Source organism: Erpetoichthys calabaricus, chromosome 13 (assembly GCF_900747795.2).
Source record: "Erpetoichthys calabaricus chromosome 13, fErpCal1.3, whole genome shotgun sequence".
NCBI lineage: Eukaryota > Metazoa > Chordata > Cladistia > Polypteriformes > Polypteridae > Erpetoichthys > Erpetoichthys calabaricus.
In genome coordinates, this window is record NC_041406.2 from 99,290,457 (window position 1) to 99,310,678 (window position 20,222).

The following is a 20,222-nucleotide window of genomic DNA, read 5'->3' on the forward strand; positions in this document are numbered from 1 at the left end:
TGGGCTGGGCATAAAAAAGACAAGGACAATAGCAAAACAAACAACATTAATATACAGTCAGTCATTGTCCAACCCGCTATATCCTAACATAGGGTCACGGGGGTCTGCTGGAGCCAATCCCAGCCAACACAGGGCACAAGGCAGGAACAAATCCCGGGCAGGGCACCAGCCCACCGCAGATTAATATATAGCATCTACTTAAAAAAACAGAAAAATAAGAAGAAATAGTAAAAAAAAAAAAAAAACTTGCCATCATCAGATGTACAGTACAAGAAATGTACAGTACATGCAGTTTTCAGGTTAAGTGCCTGATGAGTTGGCTTAAGACCTGTGAATAGAAACCTATGCTTTAATCTAGTGGTGCAATTGTCAGAATGGAGGGGGAAGAAGAAAAGTTTTTTTGCATAGTGGCCGAGGTCTTTAAAAGACTGTTTGTGGTCCTGAGCTTTACTGGTGCTGAACCAGGATATACTGCAGCCAGTAAGAATGAGCTTTTCTCAGATGTCTGAAGAAGTAAAGGGGTGATGCTTGTTGACAATATTTTAGGTGAGTTGTGCTGACTTCAGGTGTTTATGGTAGTTCCAAGAAATTTAACGATACCCTTTTCCCAGCTTCCCTGATGATGCATAGGAATATGGTCTGCTTCATTAAAGGTATGATCAGCCCCTTGACTGACATTATTTAATGTGAAAGGTAATAAACAGGCTGGTATGTTATTCAAATGCTTTTCTGTAATCCCTAGACTATTTTTCTGCTTGCATCTTCAACAAGTAGTGAAATCCTGTTTTGCAATTTGCACATTTAGCTTTGCCTCTGTGTGTATGTGTTGTCCTGCTTTAGTGTGTCATACAGTAGGTAGACCATGAATTAGTAAATTGATGAATAGAATGACCAACAGCTCTAGCTATTGCTGTATATTTTAAAATCGGCCAGGTATCAAGCACAAATGTCTGCATGAGAAAGATATTGTAGAATTGTGTGGCTAACACTACAGACTGACATTGACACTTGTTTTCAAATGGCCCTAATGGTTGGTTTATCCTCGTTTTATGGCAGTTATGTAGAAGACAGGCTCAAAGGTTTTAGAAATGGCTAGTGTAGGGCCTGAACTTGCTTCACTGCAGCTGGAACATTTTCATTTATTCAGGGTAACTGATGGGAGCAATAGCCAACAAAGTGAATACTGAAATCTGCTATTGAAGTCAGTAGCTTTAAAAGTGATGAAGTTTACATGATCGTATTTAAAGCACATTATTAAATTGCATGATGAACACAGAGCGGCAAATCTGACCCATCTATTGACGCAGTGTTGGTGAATGTTACTATCAAAAAAATGATGAAGCAATCTGTGCTCCTAGTGTTTTTTTTAATAAGCATTACTTTTATTAATGAGCAGATTAATTTAATTGAAAGAAATAAAGTTTATTTCTTAACAAATAAAAATCTGAAAAGATTTTGTGATCTTGTACATTATACTTCTTTTGGACTTATTTGTAGCTCTTGAAACTTGTTGCATTCTGTTTAGAAACGAATGTAGTTAGTTCACTGATAAAAGATTTTTAGGTTATTTCAAAGCTTCTTTTATTGGAACCAAGTTGTTGGTTTCATAGCAAAGACTAATTGAACATATCTGATAATAGGCTTTGGAAAGAGAACACATTCATTTTGACCAGCGTTGTCTTCCATGGAGTAGGAGTTACAATACTAAAAAAGACTGTTAGCCAAATGTTCAGCTGTGAAGCACTGGGATTGAAAGACCAGCATCAAAATATCTCATGGATATATTTGGGGCTATGACGTGAAGGATTGGTGGGGGCCAGCTAAGGGTGTCATTGTGTAAATTAATTAAAGCACTTGGTCTAGGTCAGGAATCCACCAGCTGTATTTTAAATGTTTAATCTGTTGACACTTAATTCATCCGTGAGCTGCTTGAATGCATTCAGGTTTCTTAAAATAATAAATATGGTTTTATCAAAAGATGCTTGTTTTTTAAAAGGAAGCCATATATTGAAAACATGCTAGCTGCTGCCTCTGAATAATAAGGAATACCAGCATCTAGTTTAGGCAAGTCTGAGAGTGGTTTATTTTTTTTTTTTAAGTTAGGATATTAAAAGGATTTGTATTTGGTTTACTATCCCATAGTCTTGATGATTAAATAATGCTTAAGTGGTTATCAACAGTTGTGTTTGTTTGTAAACACAGGTTTCAAGGAGAAGTGCAAGGACCATACTTAAAACAAAATTTTTCAGGTGAAATTTATTATTAATACAAAAAGAAAATGAATTATTACTTAGTGTTTGCTGTGTTGTAAACCTAAAAAATATCTGAGTCAACCAGTTGTATTTAAAAGTCAACTTTTTTTTTTTGTAATCAGTTTTTTATTGATGTCAAAAACAAATTAGTAACGCAACAAAAAAAAGAAAGCTATTTCCATTGAAGAAACTGATCTTTGGAATGGCCCACAAGTTGGTAGGTATAGTATACCTTCACATTATGGAGAAAGGAACACTTGGTTGGAGCAAATACAGAATTCATATTGAAAAACGTACTTTGCTTTTTGAATATGTGGGGAATAAAGCAATTTCCTAAAACCATAAAACTTGTTATATTTGCAAGAGTGAGTCTATGCAAAGTAACCATCAAGAGGCCATTGACAGCTCTAACAGTGTTAGTCATTTATAGCTAACATGAGAGATTGTGTATTTTCCTGAGTCACAGATCTCGGCATCATTCACAATTGGCATGAAAAATCCATTCTTAAGATGCTTTTATTAGATTTCATATATAGTTATCTAAAAGATAGGTTGAAGTGTTAAAGACTTAATAGTCAAGTAGAAGAAGATTCTACAGTTTAATTTATCCAGATCAGATTCACATTTGTCATTTGGCATAGTTACAACATCATGTGTGATAAAGTTTTAAGCTTGCTTACGTTTTGTTTTGCTTTGTATTTTCACAAACATCAAGAGTAAAGTATCATTTTCCCATTGCTACTTCAGATTTGTACAAAAAGTCATGTTCACCTAAAAATATTTACATTTGTTTATTTAACAAATCTTATTATCCAAAATAGCCTGCAAACCAGTTACAAACATCGTGAATACAATGGCAGCAATGCTGCCTAAACTATGGTTTTGGTTATTTGAAAGATTAATTAAAAAAAAAGTTTTATACTCTGTAAACATCTAGAAGAAGAAAAACTAAGCATTCAAATTTACAAATAATGGAGAACTGCTAGAATTTAAGAGTAATCCCCGGCTTGGGTTCAGATGCTATTGTTATTTCCTTTTTGTTCATTTTCAGTTCTTTTTGTGTATGTTAATATCATTAGTCATTTAGTTTCTATGTATCTCTGTATGTACTGTTATGATATGTGTGTCTTGTGTGTGGCCCTCCAAGAAGCAGGGCCACCTGTCCATAACTGTATGGGACTGCCTTCAGCTCTGTAAAGGTTGAGGAAAACCCACTGTTCCTTACTGTTCATTGAATATACTGGTGTTGGTGAGTTTTTTTGTATTTGAATTTACTTTGTGCTTTGGTAATTTTCAGGATGATGACATTTTCTGTTTTTTTTATTTATTTATTTATTTTTTTTACTCTTCTTTGGGACATTGTTTGCTTCAGGATTGCCTATCTCCATCAAATTCTTTTGTTTTTTTATTCTTTGCTTATAAAAATTCAATGTTTGCCTTCTCGTTACTAGATGGGGTTTACTGTGCATTTTGAGGTGTTTTGAGACTCTTGTGCTTAGAACTCCAAATTTATAGCAGAGACTGTTTCATCATAAGAGTGGAAGAATCTTGGAAAACCAGACATTACATTTGTTGCTTCTTAACAGTGACACTTGAAGGCTGACCATAGATGCCTAGTTGGAGCATATATAAAGTGAGAGAATGTCCTGTAGCTACAGAAAGCCAGCTCATCTGCTGTACAGTAATGCCAGGACTGTAATTTCTAATGTGTGCCAGAGCTGTTAGAAAAGAAACAAAAACTTTTAGAACATAAATAACAATTGCATACTGGTTATTCTGCGGTGGGCTGGCGCCCTGCCCAGGGTTTGTTTCCTGCCTTGCGCCCTGTGTTGGCTGGGATTGGCTCCAGCTAATCCCCGTGACCCCTGTAGTTAGGATATAGCGGGTTGGATAATGCATGGATGGATACTGGTTATTTATAATACTAGGGGGCTTCGGCCCCTGCTCACTTTGCTCGCCAACCCCCAGCGTGCGCTGCATGCCAGCCACTTTGTGTCTCTGCTCACGTATGTGGATTTCACTTTCACCGAACAACAAATCTTTTAATTTTCACAGATACACCTCTTCATTGGGAAGAAACACTACTTTTCACGAGTTAGACGATCTACAAGTCTCCAACTTAAAGTTTAAAGCCGAACAATAACTACATACTTCTGTCATATCACCTATGTCCATATATTCTTTTCGCTGTCCCGTTGTTTCACTGAGTAATAATTTCTGTTTGTTAGCGCTAATGAGATCTTTACTATCAGTTTTTTGAGACTTTCTAATTTTAATACTTTCATAATCTCTAACCTGCTCTGCATGTGTATCGTGCCAACGTTTTTGAACCTCTTTACGATGTTCTACTTTGTCTTCTACTCTTTGTCTTTTATTTCCATTTATTATTATTCCTTTTATTTTGTCTTTTATAACCCCACTTGGAGCTGAGAGCGCAGGAACTGTGCCTGACAATAGCATTCACATGAATGAGAATTGACTGGACTGTGGGCGCAGTTGTCATAGTTTGAGAGGAGGGCTGGACTTGTCAAAATCTCTTGGCAAAAAGTCTCATCTCGCAGGACCTGAAATTATCTCTTGCGGGAGTTGAAATTATCTCTGAGAAAGTCTCCTCCCAGGATTTCCTTCTATAATAGAGAGATTTGTTATACACTGTATATACTGTATGTTACCGGCAATGTATGAAAGGCAGACATTGTATAGAATGCTTAGGCAATATATAGAATGCTGAACATTGGACGTCAAAGTATGAAACGATTAATATTACACATATTTCGTAAGCATTCTATGCAGTGCCAAAAGACAAACTGGCAAAGTATAAAATACTCCCGCTAATGCAAAAAAGCAATGAAGTGCAATTCAAAATGCCATTCAAGCCTTCCTTGTTGCAACAAATAGTTTAATTTTTTTCTCTTATTTTTTTGCAGTAAGAAAGTTCTGTATTTTATTTGATATTTTCTTTTTCCATTTATGTAATTTTTAATGAAGGCCTTTTCATGACTCTCTTTTCAGGTTTTACTTTTCTATGTGAAAGACAGTTAAGTGCAATTTAAAATAAAATTTTTTCCTTCCTTGTTGCAACAAGTAGGGTCATATTTTATTTGCTCTTGTTTTCCTCAATAAGAAAGTCTTATACTTTATTTTGTATTCCTTTCTTTTTCATATACGTCTTTTCGATAAAAGCCTTTTCATGACTCTCTTTTAATACTTTTCCTAAATAGCATTTGTCATTCTATATAATGCCTAGGTATTACATACAATGCCTAGGGAAAGTATATATAATATTAAAATAATTTGGATAATTCATACTTTGCCCAAAAACACCAGGAATTCTACAGTGCATCTGGAAAGTATTCACAGCGTATCACTTTTTCCACATTTTGTTATGTTACAGCCTTATTCCAAAATGGATTAAATTCATTTTTCTCCTCAGAATTCTACACACAACACCCCATAATGACAACGTGAAAAAAGTTTACTTGAGGTTTTTGCAAATTTATTAAAAATAAAAAAATTGAGAAAGCACATGTACATAAGTATTCACAGCCTTTGCCATGCAGCTCAAAATTGAGCTCAGGTGCATCCTGCTTCCCCTGATCATCCTTGAGATGTTTCTGCAGTTTAATTGGAGTCCACCTGTGGTAAATTCAGTTGATTGGACATGATTTGGAAAGGCACACACCTGTCTATATAAGGTCCCACAGTTGACAGTTCATGTCAGAGCACAAACCAAGCATGAAGTCAAAGGAATTGTCTGTAGACCTCCGAGACAGGATTGTCTCGAGGCACAAATCTGGGGAAGGTTACAGAAAAATTTCTGCTGCTTTGATGGTCCCAATGAGCACACTAGCCTCCATCATCTGTAAGTGGAAGTAGTTCGAAACCACCAGGACTCTTCCTAGAGCTGGCCGGCCATCTAAACTGAGCAATCGGGGGAGAAGGGCTTAGTCAGGGAGGTGACCAAGAACCCGATGGTTCTGGTCTGATGAGACAAAGATTGAACTCTTTGGTGTGAATGCCAGGCGTCACGTTTGGAGGAAACCAGGCACCGCTCATCACCAGGCCAATACCATCCCTACAGTGAAGCATGGTAGTGGCAGCATCATGCTGTGGGGATGTTTTTCAGCAGCAGGGACTGGGAGACTAGTCAGGATAAAGGGAAAGATGACAGCAGCAATGTACAGAGACGTCCTGGATGAAAACCTGCTCCAGAGCGCTCTTGACCTCAGACTGGGGTGACGGTTCATCTTTCAGCAGGACAACAACCCTAAGCACACAGCCAAGATATCAAAGGAGTGGCTTCAGGACAACTCTGTGAATGTCCTTGAGTGGCCCAGCCAGAGCCCAGACTTGAATCCGATTGAACATCTCTGGAGAGAGCTTAAATTGTCTGTGCACCAATGCTTCCCATCCAACCTGATGGAGCTTGAGAGGTGCTACAAAGAGCAATGGGTGAAACTGGCCAAGGATAGGTGTGCCAAGCTTGTGGCATCATATTCAAAAAGACTTGAGCCTGTAACTGCTGCCAAAGGTGCATCGACAAAGTATTGAGCAAAGGCTTTGAATACTTATGTACATGTGCTTTCTCAATTTTTTTATTTTTAATAAATTTGCAAACATCTCAAGTAAACTTTTTTCATGTCATTATGGGGTGTTGTGTGTAGAATTCTGAGGAAAAAAATGAATTTAATCCATTTTGGAATAAGGCTGTAACATAACAAAATGTGGAAAAAGTGATGCGCTGTGAATACTTTCCGGATGCACTGTATATATTGCCTAGGCATTCTATATAATGCCCATGTTTCATACATTGCCGGTAACATATACACTACATAACACAGAGTTGCTCATGGTTTTTGGACAGAAAGCAGCAGAGAGTTGCCATTGCCGAGGTACAGAGATGTTAAGTCTTGGTGGGACTACTGTAAAGGTGGTTATTGATGCTGTAGGCAGATAGTCAAATGATTGCTAAATGCTCACTGTATAGAAATGTATTTTGAGGAAAGCTGCTTAATTTTATGGTCACACGTTAATCACATGGATCAACAAGTCAACAAAGGATCCTTTCTGTCCATGTAATTGCCTATTTTATTTCTTCCAGTAAATCAAAAATGATAAATATATTCATTATTTCACAGATTACTTAGTAAAAAGTCAAAATAACAACTGTGGCTACTATTTTTGAGTGTCCTTGACTGTGTAACTACAGACTAAGACCCCTGACATCCTTGCTAAGATGGACTGTTCCACCTCAACAGTCCTGTAAAGGAAAGGGAACATCAGAAATATATGACTGGCTGGTATATAAGCAGAACTATTAAAAGTGTAACATCTGGCTTTCTCCCAATTTTTGCAGTCTTACATTGCTTCCTTGAAAAAAAATGTTAACAGATTTTATTTTTTTTTCTTTAAATACAGATTCCTTATCATATCTTTACCCATCCACTACTGTATTTCGCTCATTCTTTTTTGTCAGCGTTGACTTATATTATACAATCATCAAAAAAGAAGCACTGTATTCTATCCTGTCTCTCTGGTTGAACACAATACTTCGCATGTGTAAGCCTTGACATAATGCGAATTAAATAGAAGGTGATTTGGTTTCAGGAATTTGCAATAATTCCTTCTATTTAACACATGAATGTGTTCAACATTGGCGGAGTAACACGTTGCTACCAAAACTGAAATTGGATCCTTGAAACAGAAAGGATGTTGCCATGGAAAAATGAAGTAACACTTGGTGCAGCTGTGATGCATTAATGAATAGGATATTTTTTTTAAAAGATCATTTGTGTTTGGTGTGGCTCGGAGGGACCCAGCCAGATGGTTTCCATGAACAAGGTCTGACCCCCAGCTTGAGGAGTTCTTACAGGCAGATTACTTCATTTTCCTTCCCTGCAATTGTCAGATCTCTGAATTGTCACAAGATTTACAATTACAAGTTTCATGTCGGCTCTATAAATCAGTGGCCTGAGATTTAAATTAATAAAAGAATATTTGCCTGGTATTTGCATCTTTTGAGCTGACCAGAGGAGAAATAAAGCATTCACATTTTGAAAATGAATTGTTTATTCAGTCATTAGAAATAACATAGTGCTTAAGCTCTTCACAATCTAAATTCAAAGTGATCACTTCTTATTTTCTAATATTGTCCTGACAGCTCAACTTGTTAGGAGAAAATTTAGTTTTTATTGTTCAGAGGCTGACAGCAAAGGAGACAATATAATCCCAGAGTTGTGCTTTTTCATACCACATTGCTGCAATCCACAAATTCTGCACTGTCAAAGAGCTTTCAGCCTCAGCTCTGCAGCAATAGCAGCTGTACTGCAAGGTGTTGGACATTTTCACACTACAGGGTTAACTATGTGAACGCTAACTAATTTAGTGTGGTTTGCAGAAAGTAACAGCTTTTTCAGTCCCAGAGCGGCTGGAATGAGATCTTGCATGATTATGTCTGAAGCGTTTTGGCTACATTTGATGTTAATCAGTACCCTGAAATTGTAACTGCTGATTTGTTGTAAACTGTTTACTTAACGAGGGCCCAGTAGAGGTGAGAACAATGAAGATCACACATTTCCCTCAGCCCAAACAATTGCTTACTGATGACCTCTAAATGTCTGCCCTTTGACCAGACTGGCAGTGAACTGGAAATGAAACTAGCACCTAACCACATATATGAGTTGAGGAATCACTAAACTTCTCACATCTGCACAAGTGTAAGATTGCTTTCAAGATCATCAGAAGTAAAACTCCAAAACAGACTTTGGATCAATAAACTACAGATTAAAGGCCTAATTAACTCACCGTCAGAACACAACGATCACCGTTGCAGAAACAAACAAAAATTACACATTGCAAAGTATTTATTTTTTCAAATTTAGCCTTTGCTTTTCTGCAATGAATTCTTGTCACTTTAGTGTAATTATTTAGGCTCAGGAATGTCAAATCAAAGATGGTTATTGATGTTGTGTTTGCATGGGTTTCAGTCGTTTATGGGACCATGAATAGATTCCAGCTTTATTACTCTTACCTGGTACACAGACAAGATTACAACAGTTTGAGTGTTCTTACATTTCTGGTTTTTTTTTTTAATAATCAAAATAGTTCCATTATTCTACCTGTTCAAACACCACAGACTGTGATGTGTGAGATACTGTACAATACTTTTATCTATTTAAACATACTAATTCTCACACTCTGGATCTTTTCATGATTTTTTTAGAGTAGGTCTGTTGACAGAGGAGGAAGTCATATTTGAGTAGTGACAGATTGAACATTTAGTCAGAATAGGTATAAGAAAGTGGGAAAGCAAATCTAGTATAGGTGTGCAGAGTTTGATTAGAAAGAATAGTCCATGGATATGGTATAAATAGAACCACAGGATTATTCAATTTATTACCAAATTAGAGTTTTTGTCTTACCCATGTTTAAACCATTCTGTATCAAATGGTACCAAGAAGTCATTAATAATAGTAGTGTATTCTGCACATGGTAAAGGTTTACCATTGGCTACAGGATGACATATATATAAAACAAAGGATGGGCCTGACTTTGAAAGAATAATCCACTATAATGACTGAAGACTCCTTCCATGCACCATTGTGGGTAAATTGGCATTTTTACGAGGGTTGATATATCCTGATGATACCCCAGATATTTCTTCTTCAAAGACCCCAGAATTAAAAAGAGGGTATATAGCACTGTCAGAGTGAGAGAAGAACTCCAAAAGAGCAGTAAGTATCAGAAAGGGGACAAGTGGAGCTCTTTCACATAATGTGGAGGAAAGGAAGCAGGGAGTTACCCTGAATACATGAGTCTTTAATACTAAATGAAAGCTGAATGCTAGACTGCTTAATTTGACTTGGGCCAAGGATATTTCAGAGAGTACTCCTAATCCAAGAAATGATTCTAAGGATTGCCCAGGAAGTAATCCTAGTAAAGTGTTGACAGAGAGAGACTGGGATTGAGTCAGGGTTTGTTTTGTGTTTGATGCTGATTATTTGGGCATTGGGCAAGTATGGAAGACACCACACCTGATAGTTATGAAACAGATCTTGTGTGGTCAGACTCAATGGTGATAAATAGGGGCAGGTACATCAGCCATTATCAAATTGCATACTTGAGCATGACATGGCATTGAATCAGTAAAGATTCTGGATGCTTACTTGTGGGATTTATTCAGCAGGTATTGACTGTTACTGGTTAGCTGAGCCATAGTTGGGGTAGGTTTAGCAACAGAATCCAGATATTTTCCAGAATGGCCTATACATGACAGCAAGTTAAGTCACACAGTTGTCTTATAGTTACACAGTCATGATATCTTTGATATCTATCTAGAATCAGCTTTCATTTGTTAAATTGTATCTCCCTAGAGTATGACAATAGGTGTTGGTGATGAATGCTTTTTGAAAATGGTCTCTTAAAGGTGACTTTCTCCAGGCTTTCTGCAGACCTAACATTGACCATTATTTTGTACCAGAAGGAAGTGAGACTTCTCATTGAAAACCACTCCAAAATTAGCAACACAGTGCACTCCAATTTTGTTCAGTTAGAGATGTCAAGAGATGCTTAGTCTGAGTTTTCAGAGGGTGATATCACATTGTAGCACAGGATTACAAGTTAATGTTTCCAGAAGTCATCTGATGATCTATCTTATGACTCTTATGGCTGAGTATAGATTTGCATGGTTATTGCTATTCTCTGGTGCCATGGACTTTGTCTAGTGAAGGCAGCTGTGGTCGAAATAAGGTACTGCAGGTCCCAGAAGAAATATTGGGGCGTCAAGCTTATCATCCCCGTTTAATTTCAATCCCATGATTAAATAAATAGTACCACTACTATTCGTGACTCCATTACAATTAACTGCAAACAAATAAATAAGTTGTACTGACAACAATTCTTAAGGAACACAGAACTCAGTCCTTCAGTTCAGTTGAGTCAAAACTGACTCTGTGTGGCAGCGGTGGGCTTTAAAGCCAGAAGACCAGAAGATGTGGAATCAATTGCCCTCACCGGTGGTGGTCTCACCGATGTGGAGGAAAAGGTAGAGGAGTAGCTTGAAAATATGTGTGTGTACATATATGAATGGTCTGTGTTCATAATTAAGGTCTAATTGAGGAATGGCTATAATTGTGAAATAACTGTGATTTTCTATTCTATTAGGAAACAATATCAATCTGAAATGGTATAGATTTGAGTATTGTAATTAAGCAAGTTAGAACAAACAACATATATTTCTCTTCCGATTTATTTTAGCAGTGCCTTTAATAAACATGTAATTTACAATCCCATTAGAATCCAAGAGCTTTCTAATTAGTAGATTTAGGTGTTTGGTGGAACACAATCAGCAGTCGTCATGGGAGGCTCACCTTAGAGAAATGGGAAGTGGCCATTACTCTAAGGCAGGCATGTCAAACTCACTACCATTGGTGGGCTGCTTCGACTGCCATACGTGCGTCAGCGGGCCATACTGTAACAAATACTATTATACTATTATACAAAGTTACTGTAGCTTTCTTTTACTGTAGCTTTCTTTCCAATACTGAAAACTTTAAAAAATGTAACACTTAAACTTTAAAGAAAAGCAATTTATTTCCATGCAGTCTCCATACAACAGTGTAGAATTAGAGTCTTAACCTCTTAGCTAGGTCCTTATTATATTACTAGGCTCACCCGCCTTTTAATGCGACCGACTTTTATCCTCAATTTGTGTGCGCTCCATGTGTACATCAGGCATGTAAGTATAGGGAATGAGAACATCAAAGTGCCCGTTCATAACATCTCCCGAAAACCTAAGTTTTTTTATCGCCTCGAGTGCCTGTCCAAACTTGGAGTGTAGGACTCCATAATAATATACTTGAAACTCATTGGGGAACAACTCTCCCGCTGCCATTAGCTCAGAAATGGTACCGTAAGTTTGAGACTTTGACATTTCAGTGAGATACTGAAGCTCATTTGTATAAGAGATTCCTGACGGCATCATTGTAAATGGCTGAAACCTTGACCAATTGCTTAAAACATGTCGTACAATGTCAGCCCGAATCTGTACCACTAAAGACGGAGTTTCATGCACTAAATAAGCTATAGATGAGAATAAGCAAGCACCATCTCCCCTGATATTTACTATGCGGTGAGGCATTTGTACTCCATCAACATTAATTATTTCTAGAGACATAATTTTGTCTATTTTTCCAGCGCATCGCGCACAAAAGCAAGTGAAAGATGGGAGCACCAGAACTCTGCTCACATCGCGTCGCTTCGTGCCGCAAGTAGTAAGTCTGTGATAAGCGGAATACCACTACGCTTTGCACTCACGGGACGGAAGGACAATCCCGACCGCTTTTATATAGTGTCTTGATGATTGATATTCGTTATATTATATTCATTGCTTATATAGGAGCCTTACAGTGTGAGATTTATTTCTTTTGTCCCGACACTTGTCATGTCTTGTTAGTAACCAGTTCGTCAATATCAGGCTTGAAATCTTGTGCAGCTGCAACTTTTATTAGGGATGAAAGGTGCTCGACGGTAAGTCTTGAGCGATTTGGGGTTTTGGTAGCTTTCATTAACAAAAACAATTGCTCACAAAGGTAAGTGCTTCCGAACATTGACAGTACTCTCGATGCCAACTTACGGATCTGCACATACGAGGGTGGCAGGTAAGCATACAAGCCTGGCACACCAACTTCGTTGTATTTTGCCTTCAGTATAGAATCTGACTGCACTTCAATCAATTCCATTTGGATATTCTCAGGCGCATTCTCAACGTTGTAAGAGAACAGCGCAATGCCCTGTTTGTGTGAACTGACATCACAAAAATGCTCACTGAATTAATTGCTTAGTATTTCAAGTTGGAAAACCAATCCTCCAAAAATCAAATTTTACTTTACTAAGTTTACTTCAAAGTTTATATTGTAAAATAAGCCGATATGCAAAAGCCATCTGACCTACAATAATTTTACAAACTCAAAATCACAAAAATATGTTAATAAACAACACACCAACTTCTCGCGTCCACTTCAGATCTTCAGCTGTAGTCTGCACTAACTGTACGTTACAATACTAGCACAAAATTACATGAAACTAGAGCAAAAAAACGTGAAAATATGCGGGCTATTACTACTCGTGATGGTCAGTTTTGCCCAGTGGCCAGTCTCAGCAGCCCAGTCAGTAGTGTAGCCTTAGCAGGGGCGGCTCTAGGCTCGTGGCGGCCCTGGGCAGAGAAAGAATCGGTGGCCCCTTCGCCTGGCAATGTCAATATGGTATCTTATGCACGGTGGATGACCACGTCCGTTGCAGACACTGCATAGCCGCCTCGTGCTCATGACACGCTTCTATATATGCGTGTCCGTAACTTGAAAACCAAGTGGCGGCCCATGATATTCTCATTAGGGCAAAACATTATAATACTACATATAGCTTACTGCTCCGACTCTAGCAACATTTGTAAATACAGCGTACTAATTAACAAGAAACAGAATGTTTTTCGGCCACATTGCCGTCAGCTGTGTCGTTATTTTCTCTTTCTGTTTTATATTCAATATATATTGGCGTGGCGGCCCATGCGATTTGGCGGCACTGTGCAGGTGCACAGTTTGCACATGCCTAAGGCCACCCCTGCTGCAGCCTATTAACTTTGGTCAAGGCTCGTGGCTATACTAGCAGATGACGTTTCCGGTACCGTAATGCCATGGGAAAACGCGCTTTTGTCAGAAGGCAGAAGTAAGAAAAGTCCAAAAGTAACACTGAAGATGCAGAATGATTCAATCACAAACGATAGTAATCATTTTGTACAAGTTCAGTGCTAACTAGGATCTGTCATGCGGGCCGCACAGATTTCTGTTGCGGGCCACATGTGGCCCAGGGACCGCGTGTTTGACATGCCTGCTCTAAGGAATGAAAGATTGTTTTTCAGAGAAACTGCATTACAACTTGAAATATCTGTGAGCTCTGTAGCATACTTTATCAAAACTAGAAAGAACTCTGATCAAACACGATCTTGTGACCTAGATCAGTAACAAAATCAGACAATTGCTTTAAGGTCTCAAACTAGAGTTACAGAAGGCTGACTGTTTCCAACATTAATGCACAGTTTATTGAGACTCAGTATAAGAAAATGTTCATTTCAACAATCTAGAGAAGACATTGGGAAACAGGACCTGGTGGTCGTGTAGCAGTTCAGAAACCTTAATGAAAGCAATGTAATGAGGTGTGTTTGAGCTAAATTAAATATAAGCTGGGTTTTTGCAGGATGGAAAAAGCATTGTGGACTAGCTAATCCAAATTTAAAATTTTCAATTCATCACAAATAGTTTATATATGTCATCAAACTGGTGAGAAGATTGATTCATAGTGTATAGAAGCAACTGTTAAGCCTTGAGGAGGTAGTGTTATGATTTGGGGGGCATTTGACTGACTCTAATGCTGCTGAACTAAACCTAGTGACTATAATTGTGATCTTAAGGAGCATCCACGGTATTCTCTAGTGCCATGCCATATCTACTAGTGTAAGACTTATTGGGAAGCTCCTTGTGGTATATCAGTGTCATGACTGAGCATGCATCGATCTCTGTCAGAATTATTTGAAGTTGAAGGAATACAAAAGAAATTTGTAAGTGAAGAAATTACCTGCACAATCACCTAATCTACACCCCAGTGAGCTGATTTGGAATGAAATGAATAGAAAGGTTAAGGCTAATTAGAGCAGATTATTTGTGGGCACTTCTCCAGCAGTGTTGGAGGGAACTCTCAGAACAGAACCTTGAGTCTTTAATTCATAGAATACCCAGAGTTTGTTTAGCTATGATAAGCTTTCAAAAAGTGACTATTTTGTATTTCATCTGTTTTTATTTAATTAATATTTCTCCTTAATATATTTATTATGTATAGAGGTAGGTGTCAGATTACAATGGTTTTGGCCTATGGAAATTTCAGAGATACTAACTAGCACATGAAACCCAAAAATGTTTATTTTCAACTGAATTTTAATTTAATGACTTTTGTGTTTTTACTTACAAACGAAGAAAACTTGTCTTGACATGGATTAATATGTTGCAATTGTCACAAATGCTATTGCATGGTATAGTACAGTAAGTACTATACAAACTTTTTCAATCATTTTGTGCTTTTATGCACACATGATATTGAATGTAACCGGTGGCATGTGCAGCTGCGCGAATACACTCAGCCAAAAATACACAAGTCGATTGCCAGTTGGTTGGTTGGATGCTTATTAGTCACATCATCCCGGGTATGTGTTCCAGCTGTGACATCGCTGGGAAGCATAACCCTGAGCGATTAGCTGAAACAGCATGTGTCTGAAAATAGTCAGTTAATGAAGGATTTTCGTGCAATCATTATGCCTTTTTCAACTCCATGAGTTGCAATAACATGAAAACTTCAGGATGTTTAAGCATAAGGTAGAAATAGCTATGTTCAAACTTTACTTTAAATTATTTGCATTTTGTGTGATATAGTGCAGTAAAACTGCTTCACTGCAATGTTTTTTTCTGTAATAAAAGTAATAAAGCATTATGCATTGTTGACACTTTCTCAATACCAGATATTTTTTCACTGCAGGTTACAACTTACACCTTAATTAAGTCTGCATGTCTGTCTGTGTGTCTGTTTGGTTGCTGTGTCTCTGTCATTCTGAAAGGTGGTGCACCACAAACATTTTTAGTAATAGTTTATTGGATTTGCCATTCCAATAGATGGCTCATCACAAAAATTAACACTGCTTTTACAAATTTCATACAAATAGAAATATAATATAGACATATGCATTGCATGATGCACTGCAGACATTAACACTGAGGTCTACCTTGATTACTTAGATTTCAACCTGTCTTAGATAGGTAGCACAGCTAGTGCATTTGTAGACTGGTTACGAACACATGAGTAACCTAAGACTCGCCTGTATGCATAATTGTAATATTGAACACTGAAAGTCATGTAGACCTGATACTTGTTTGTTTTTTTCAGCTACAGAAACAGAGACACCACTCATTCCTTAATAGGCTCATCTTTTCCTGTTTTTAGCTGATTGAATGAATCCATCTGAGAACCTGCTGGTTTGACTTATCATCCCTTTTACGTCTGTCCCTGTGCAAATGGTACACAAGGAAACACTTGCTCTTTGAACATTTTTACTAAAAATAAATAATTACATGTTTTACAAGGTGAAAGAAGAAATTAGCAAGAAGATATATAGTTACATTTTCTAGTTGTTTACATTTCAGTGACACTCTTCTGTTGTAATATAAGGTGCTACACAGAACCTTTTAATGCAAGTATTATAGCATACACCAGACATATACAAGCATTTTTTTTTTTTTTTGAAGTTCAGGTACACCAAATTCACTCCTGTTATTTTTTAATACTAGAATCCCTGAAGCCTATGAAAAAATGTGTAATCTTGGGCCACCTTAAATTCCTTCACCCCTCTCCATTAGCGTCTTTTGTTTTGTAGATGTGTTGATCAGCACAAGCAGCAAGCAGCTGTGCCTGTGTCGATCAAACATAGAAAGCTCTGCAGTCTACTTCTGACTTTACACCTGTAGTTAGTTAAGTGAATAAATATAGGTAAATAACATTCGATGTGGCTTTTATATAATTAACATATACATGTTTTTCAATTAAAGACCCTCACAAAACATAATCACAAACTGAACTTTGCACAATACCTTGGTGAGCTCGGCATTCCATGCTGTTTCATTGAAGGACATGCTTGTGTCAGGTTCACTGGCAGGATGACGCCTGACCTTTTGCTGCATCCAAATGATGCTATCTTTCACCTTCACGCCTGGTGCAGCTGCGTTATTCTTATAAATGAGTGGACGTTTCTTGTGGGAAGGGCTCCTATTCTCTTTCTCCCATGTAGAACCCTCATCCTCTTCTGAGTTCACCTCTGTTATGGCATGTCCTTATTTGAAAACAGCAGTGTCAGATTGGGGGTGGGGTGGGGGCATGAACGTGACAGAATAAAACTAAATAAAAAAAAAAATGCTAACCTTTACAAGTACCATAAATTTACACCGGCTGTTACAGACTCGAATCAAATGTATGTTTTTATTCTATAATAGTAACAATAAGAGCAGCTCACTACGTAAAACGGTAATTCTGGGAAGTGCCCGGAATTAAACCAGTGACATCTTGATCATGAGTCAGCAGTTCTCACTGCTGCAGCACCCAAGCGGTTGTGTCAGCATCATACCCTAACCTGATTTCTTTTTCTTTGGTTGTATTCTTGAATAAAAGTGCACTTGTTTTTTTTATGCGTGTACCTTTTGTGAAGTGTTTGGACTTCTATCTTGACACATAATACACATTTGTCATTATACATGTCAAAATATTGTCATTAGTACTATAACATGAAAAACGTTTCTGTTTTAGGTATGTGTTCAACATTTCTTTCCTCGCTTTCCTCACTGTTGTCCTACATTTACTTAGATCATTATAGACACGGAACACACATGAAATGCATGTTTTCAAAATAACGATATATTATTTACCCTATATAATTCCGTGCACCTCACACACAGATAAAGAGCCTTGAGCTAGAAGAACTTTTTGCCCAAGTTGAGCTGTGGCAGTGGGGGAATGGGATAGCTGCTTGCTGCTTGTGCTGATCGACACATTTACAAAACAAAAGACACTAATAGAGAGGTGCGAAGGAATTTAAGGTGGCCCAGGATTACGAGTTTTTTTTGTAGGTTTCAGGGATCCTAGTGTTAAATAGAGCTGATCACTGAGTGCAGGTTTGGATCCCTCTGATTCTAAAGTTTACTTTTCAGGTTCTTAGCCTTTAAACCTTTCAGCTCAGTACATGCTACAGTGTATATCAAGAAAGTCTTTCCTTTAACAGTAGCTTAGTGGTCTTCATTTTTTGTCTTCTTAGTTTGTCTTGTCTACATTAGCGTGACTACAAGGTCTAAGTGTACCATTTTGCAGAACAGTTGGAATGGCTTTAGACTACCTGGTATTTAGTCTTACTCTACGTTAAAAAAAATGAAAGCCATCATATACAGTTCATCAGATTTTTGATTTTAAAGAGTAGGAATACATTTTAATATATGAAATTTTATAGTTACATAGTTTTAAAAAATCACAATGAAGCTTTAAGCATCTTCAGCAGTGTAAATCAGAAACACACAAAACAGGCTTTCCTTGCAGTTTAGATTTCTCCTGTAATGGCAAATAACAGTAACTATAAAATAACAAAATAATGCACTGTTTCCAAAGCACATTGCTAACAAATGAAGTCACAGAGTATAGAAGGTCCTGTTTTATGCAAAAGATAATACCAGACCTGCTGCTGCAAATAATCTGACTGCCTCTTTTGATCAGGACTATTCATATTTAGCACTTGTGCTTATTTCCTGCAGCCCTATTGATCGATTGATATATATATTTATTTACTTTCTTACTTTCATAATGATCTCAGTAGGAAGTTGGAACAGATTGCTTTCACTTGTATGCCTTCATATGTTTTAGATGTGTTCTCTTTTATTCAGGTTTATAGTTGAAAACTTATTGAAATATCATCTACTTTACCATGGCATCTGGCCTTTAGCCACATAGGCATGATATCATCTATCACGTCTACCTCTATACTGTAAATGCTTGTCTCTGTACTGAACCTGCAAAGTGATTGAGGGTGCTTGTCATCATGGAAACTTTCAAAAGCCAATTTGTTAAATTCAAAATTCCATTCTTCTGGAACATTTTGCCTTTATTTAATCTTGTCCAAGAGGTATTTTTGTTGCCTGAGCCTCAGAAGTGGTTATTAGGCATGAACTGAACAGTCACATGCATCTATTCTCAATCAATGGGTCTTTCATGTCTTACTTCTGTCTCTTTTTTCCAGCTTGAAGTGCAGTCCTGCTGTATTTTCCTGCCAAGCGACACTCTGCCTTCTCCTAGCACCATTGTGTCAGGGGATATTCCTGGGACTGTTCGCAGCTGGTACCATAACCAGTCAAGAATGCCAGCCACACTTGTCTTGTGCCTTCCCCAAATAAAAGTTATGAGTGCAGGACACAAGCACATGGAACCACTGCAGGAGATACCCTTTGTTGCATCTCGACCTGTTCTTGAAGAAGGTGCGCATTTTATTTGCAGCTTAATACTGTACCTTTTTTCCATTTGTCTTTTTTTGAACTTGTGTGTTACTGTGACAATGTCAAAGCAGATAACATCTATTAAACTAGCTAAAATAGTTTAATATACAAACACACATTTAAAAAAGACGTAAATCTATCAAATGTTCATTAAATGTTTATTAAGAAGATACAAGGCTAACATGCTTAACAAATTTACAAGTAAAAGAGACAAATTTTGCTGTTATCTAACAAGCCTGTTGTTTAATAATCAGCACTTTCAAATTCTTCTTTATTTTTTTGGGTTTTAATTGAAAATATAAACTGCTTTACTGTTTCACTCACCATCCAAATTCAGACAAGCAGTATCTGTTTTAATTAAAGGGCAAAAAAAGTCTTATTTCATTAAAGTAGCTTTTCTTGCTGTTTGTCTAATGACTCCTCTGATTCCTTTTTCTCAGATTATTATATCAGTTTCTGTAGTGTAAAAGTTAATATTCCAGTCTTCTCTCTCTCTGGTAATGTCTGCCTCACTGATCTCTGTTTACAGATAGTTCATAGCAAAAAAAAGACACGTGCTAGCTGTTATACCGTAATACCTTGTGTAAAGAGTACTACTGCTAAATTACTGTAAAGCTTAGTAAAGTTTTTTTTTTTTGTTATCAGACCATTTACTGATCATAGAACAAGTCGTTTGTAGTGAAAATCGACTGATTTAGATTGACGGCCAATTGATTGGAGCATCACTAATCCCAGGTGATGTTAATTCCCCAGTAAATGGTCCTATGAATAGCATGATATTAGAATGTTCTTTACAGATGATATGGTAGAAATAGACCATTAAAATGGGTGTTACATGGTTATAGTTGGC

The 20,222-nt window shown here is 37.3% G+C and overlaps 1 protein-coding gene across 5 annotated transcripts in view; it reads left to right on the forward strand.

Annotated features, from left to right (window-relative positions):
• LOC114663785 (intermembrane lipid transfer protein VPS13B-like) overlaps positions 1-20,222 on the forward strand; it is a 908,960-nt gene that overhangs the window by 533,988 nt on the left and 354,750 nt on the right. For all 5 annotated transcript variants that reach the window (XM_051935849.1, XM_051935847.1, XM_051935848.1 and 2 more), the window contains exon 23: positions 19,120-19,354. In XM_051935849.1, the coding sequence (XP_051791809.1) occupies positions 19,120-19,354 (235 nt within the window). The remainder of the gene's footprint in view (positions 1-19,119; positions 19,355-20,222) is intronic.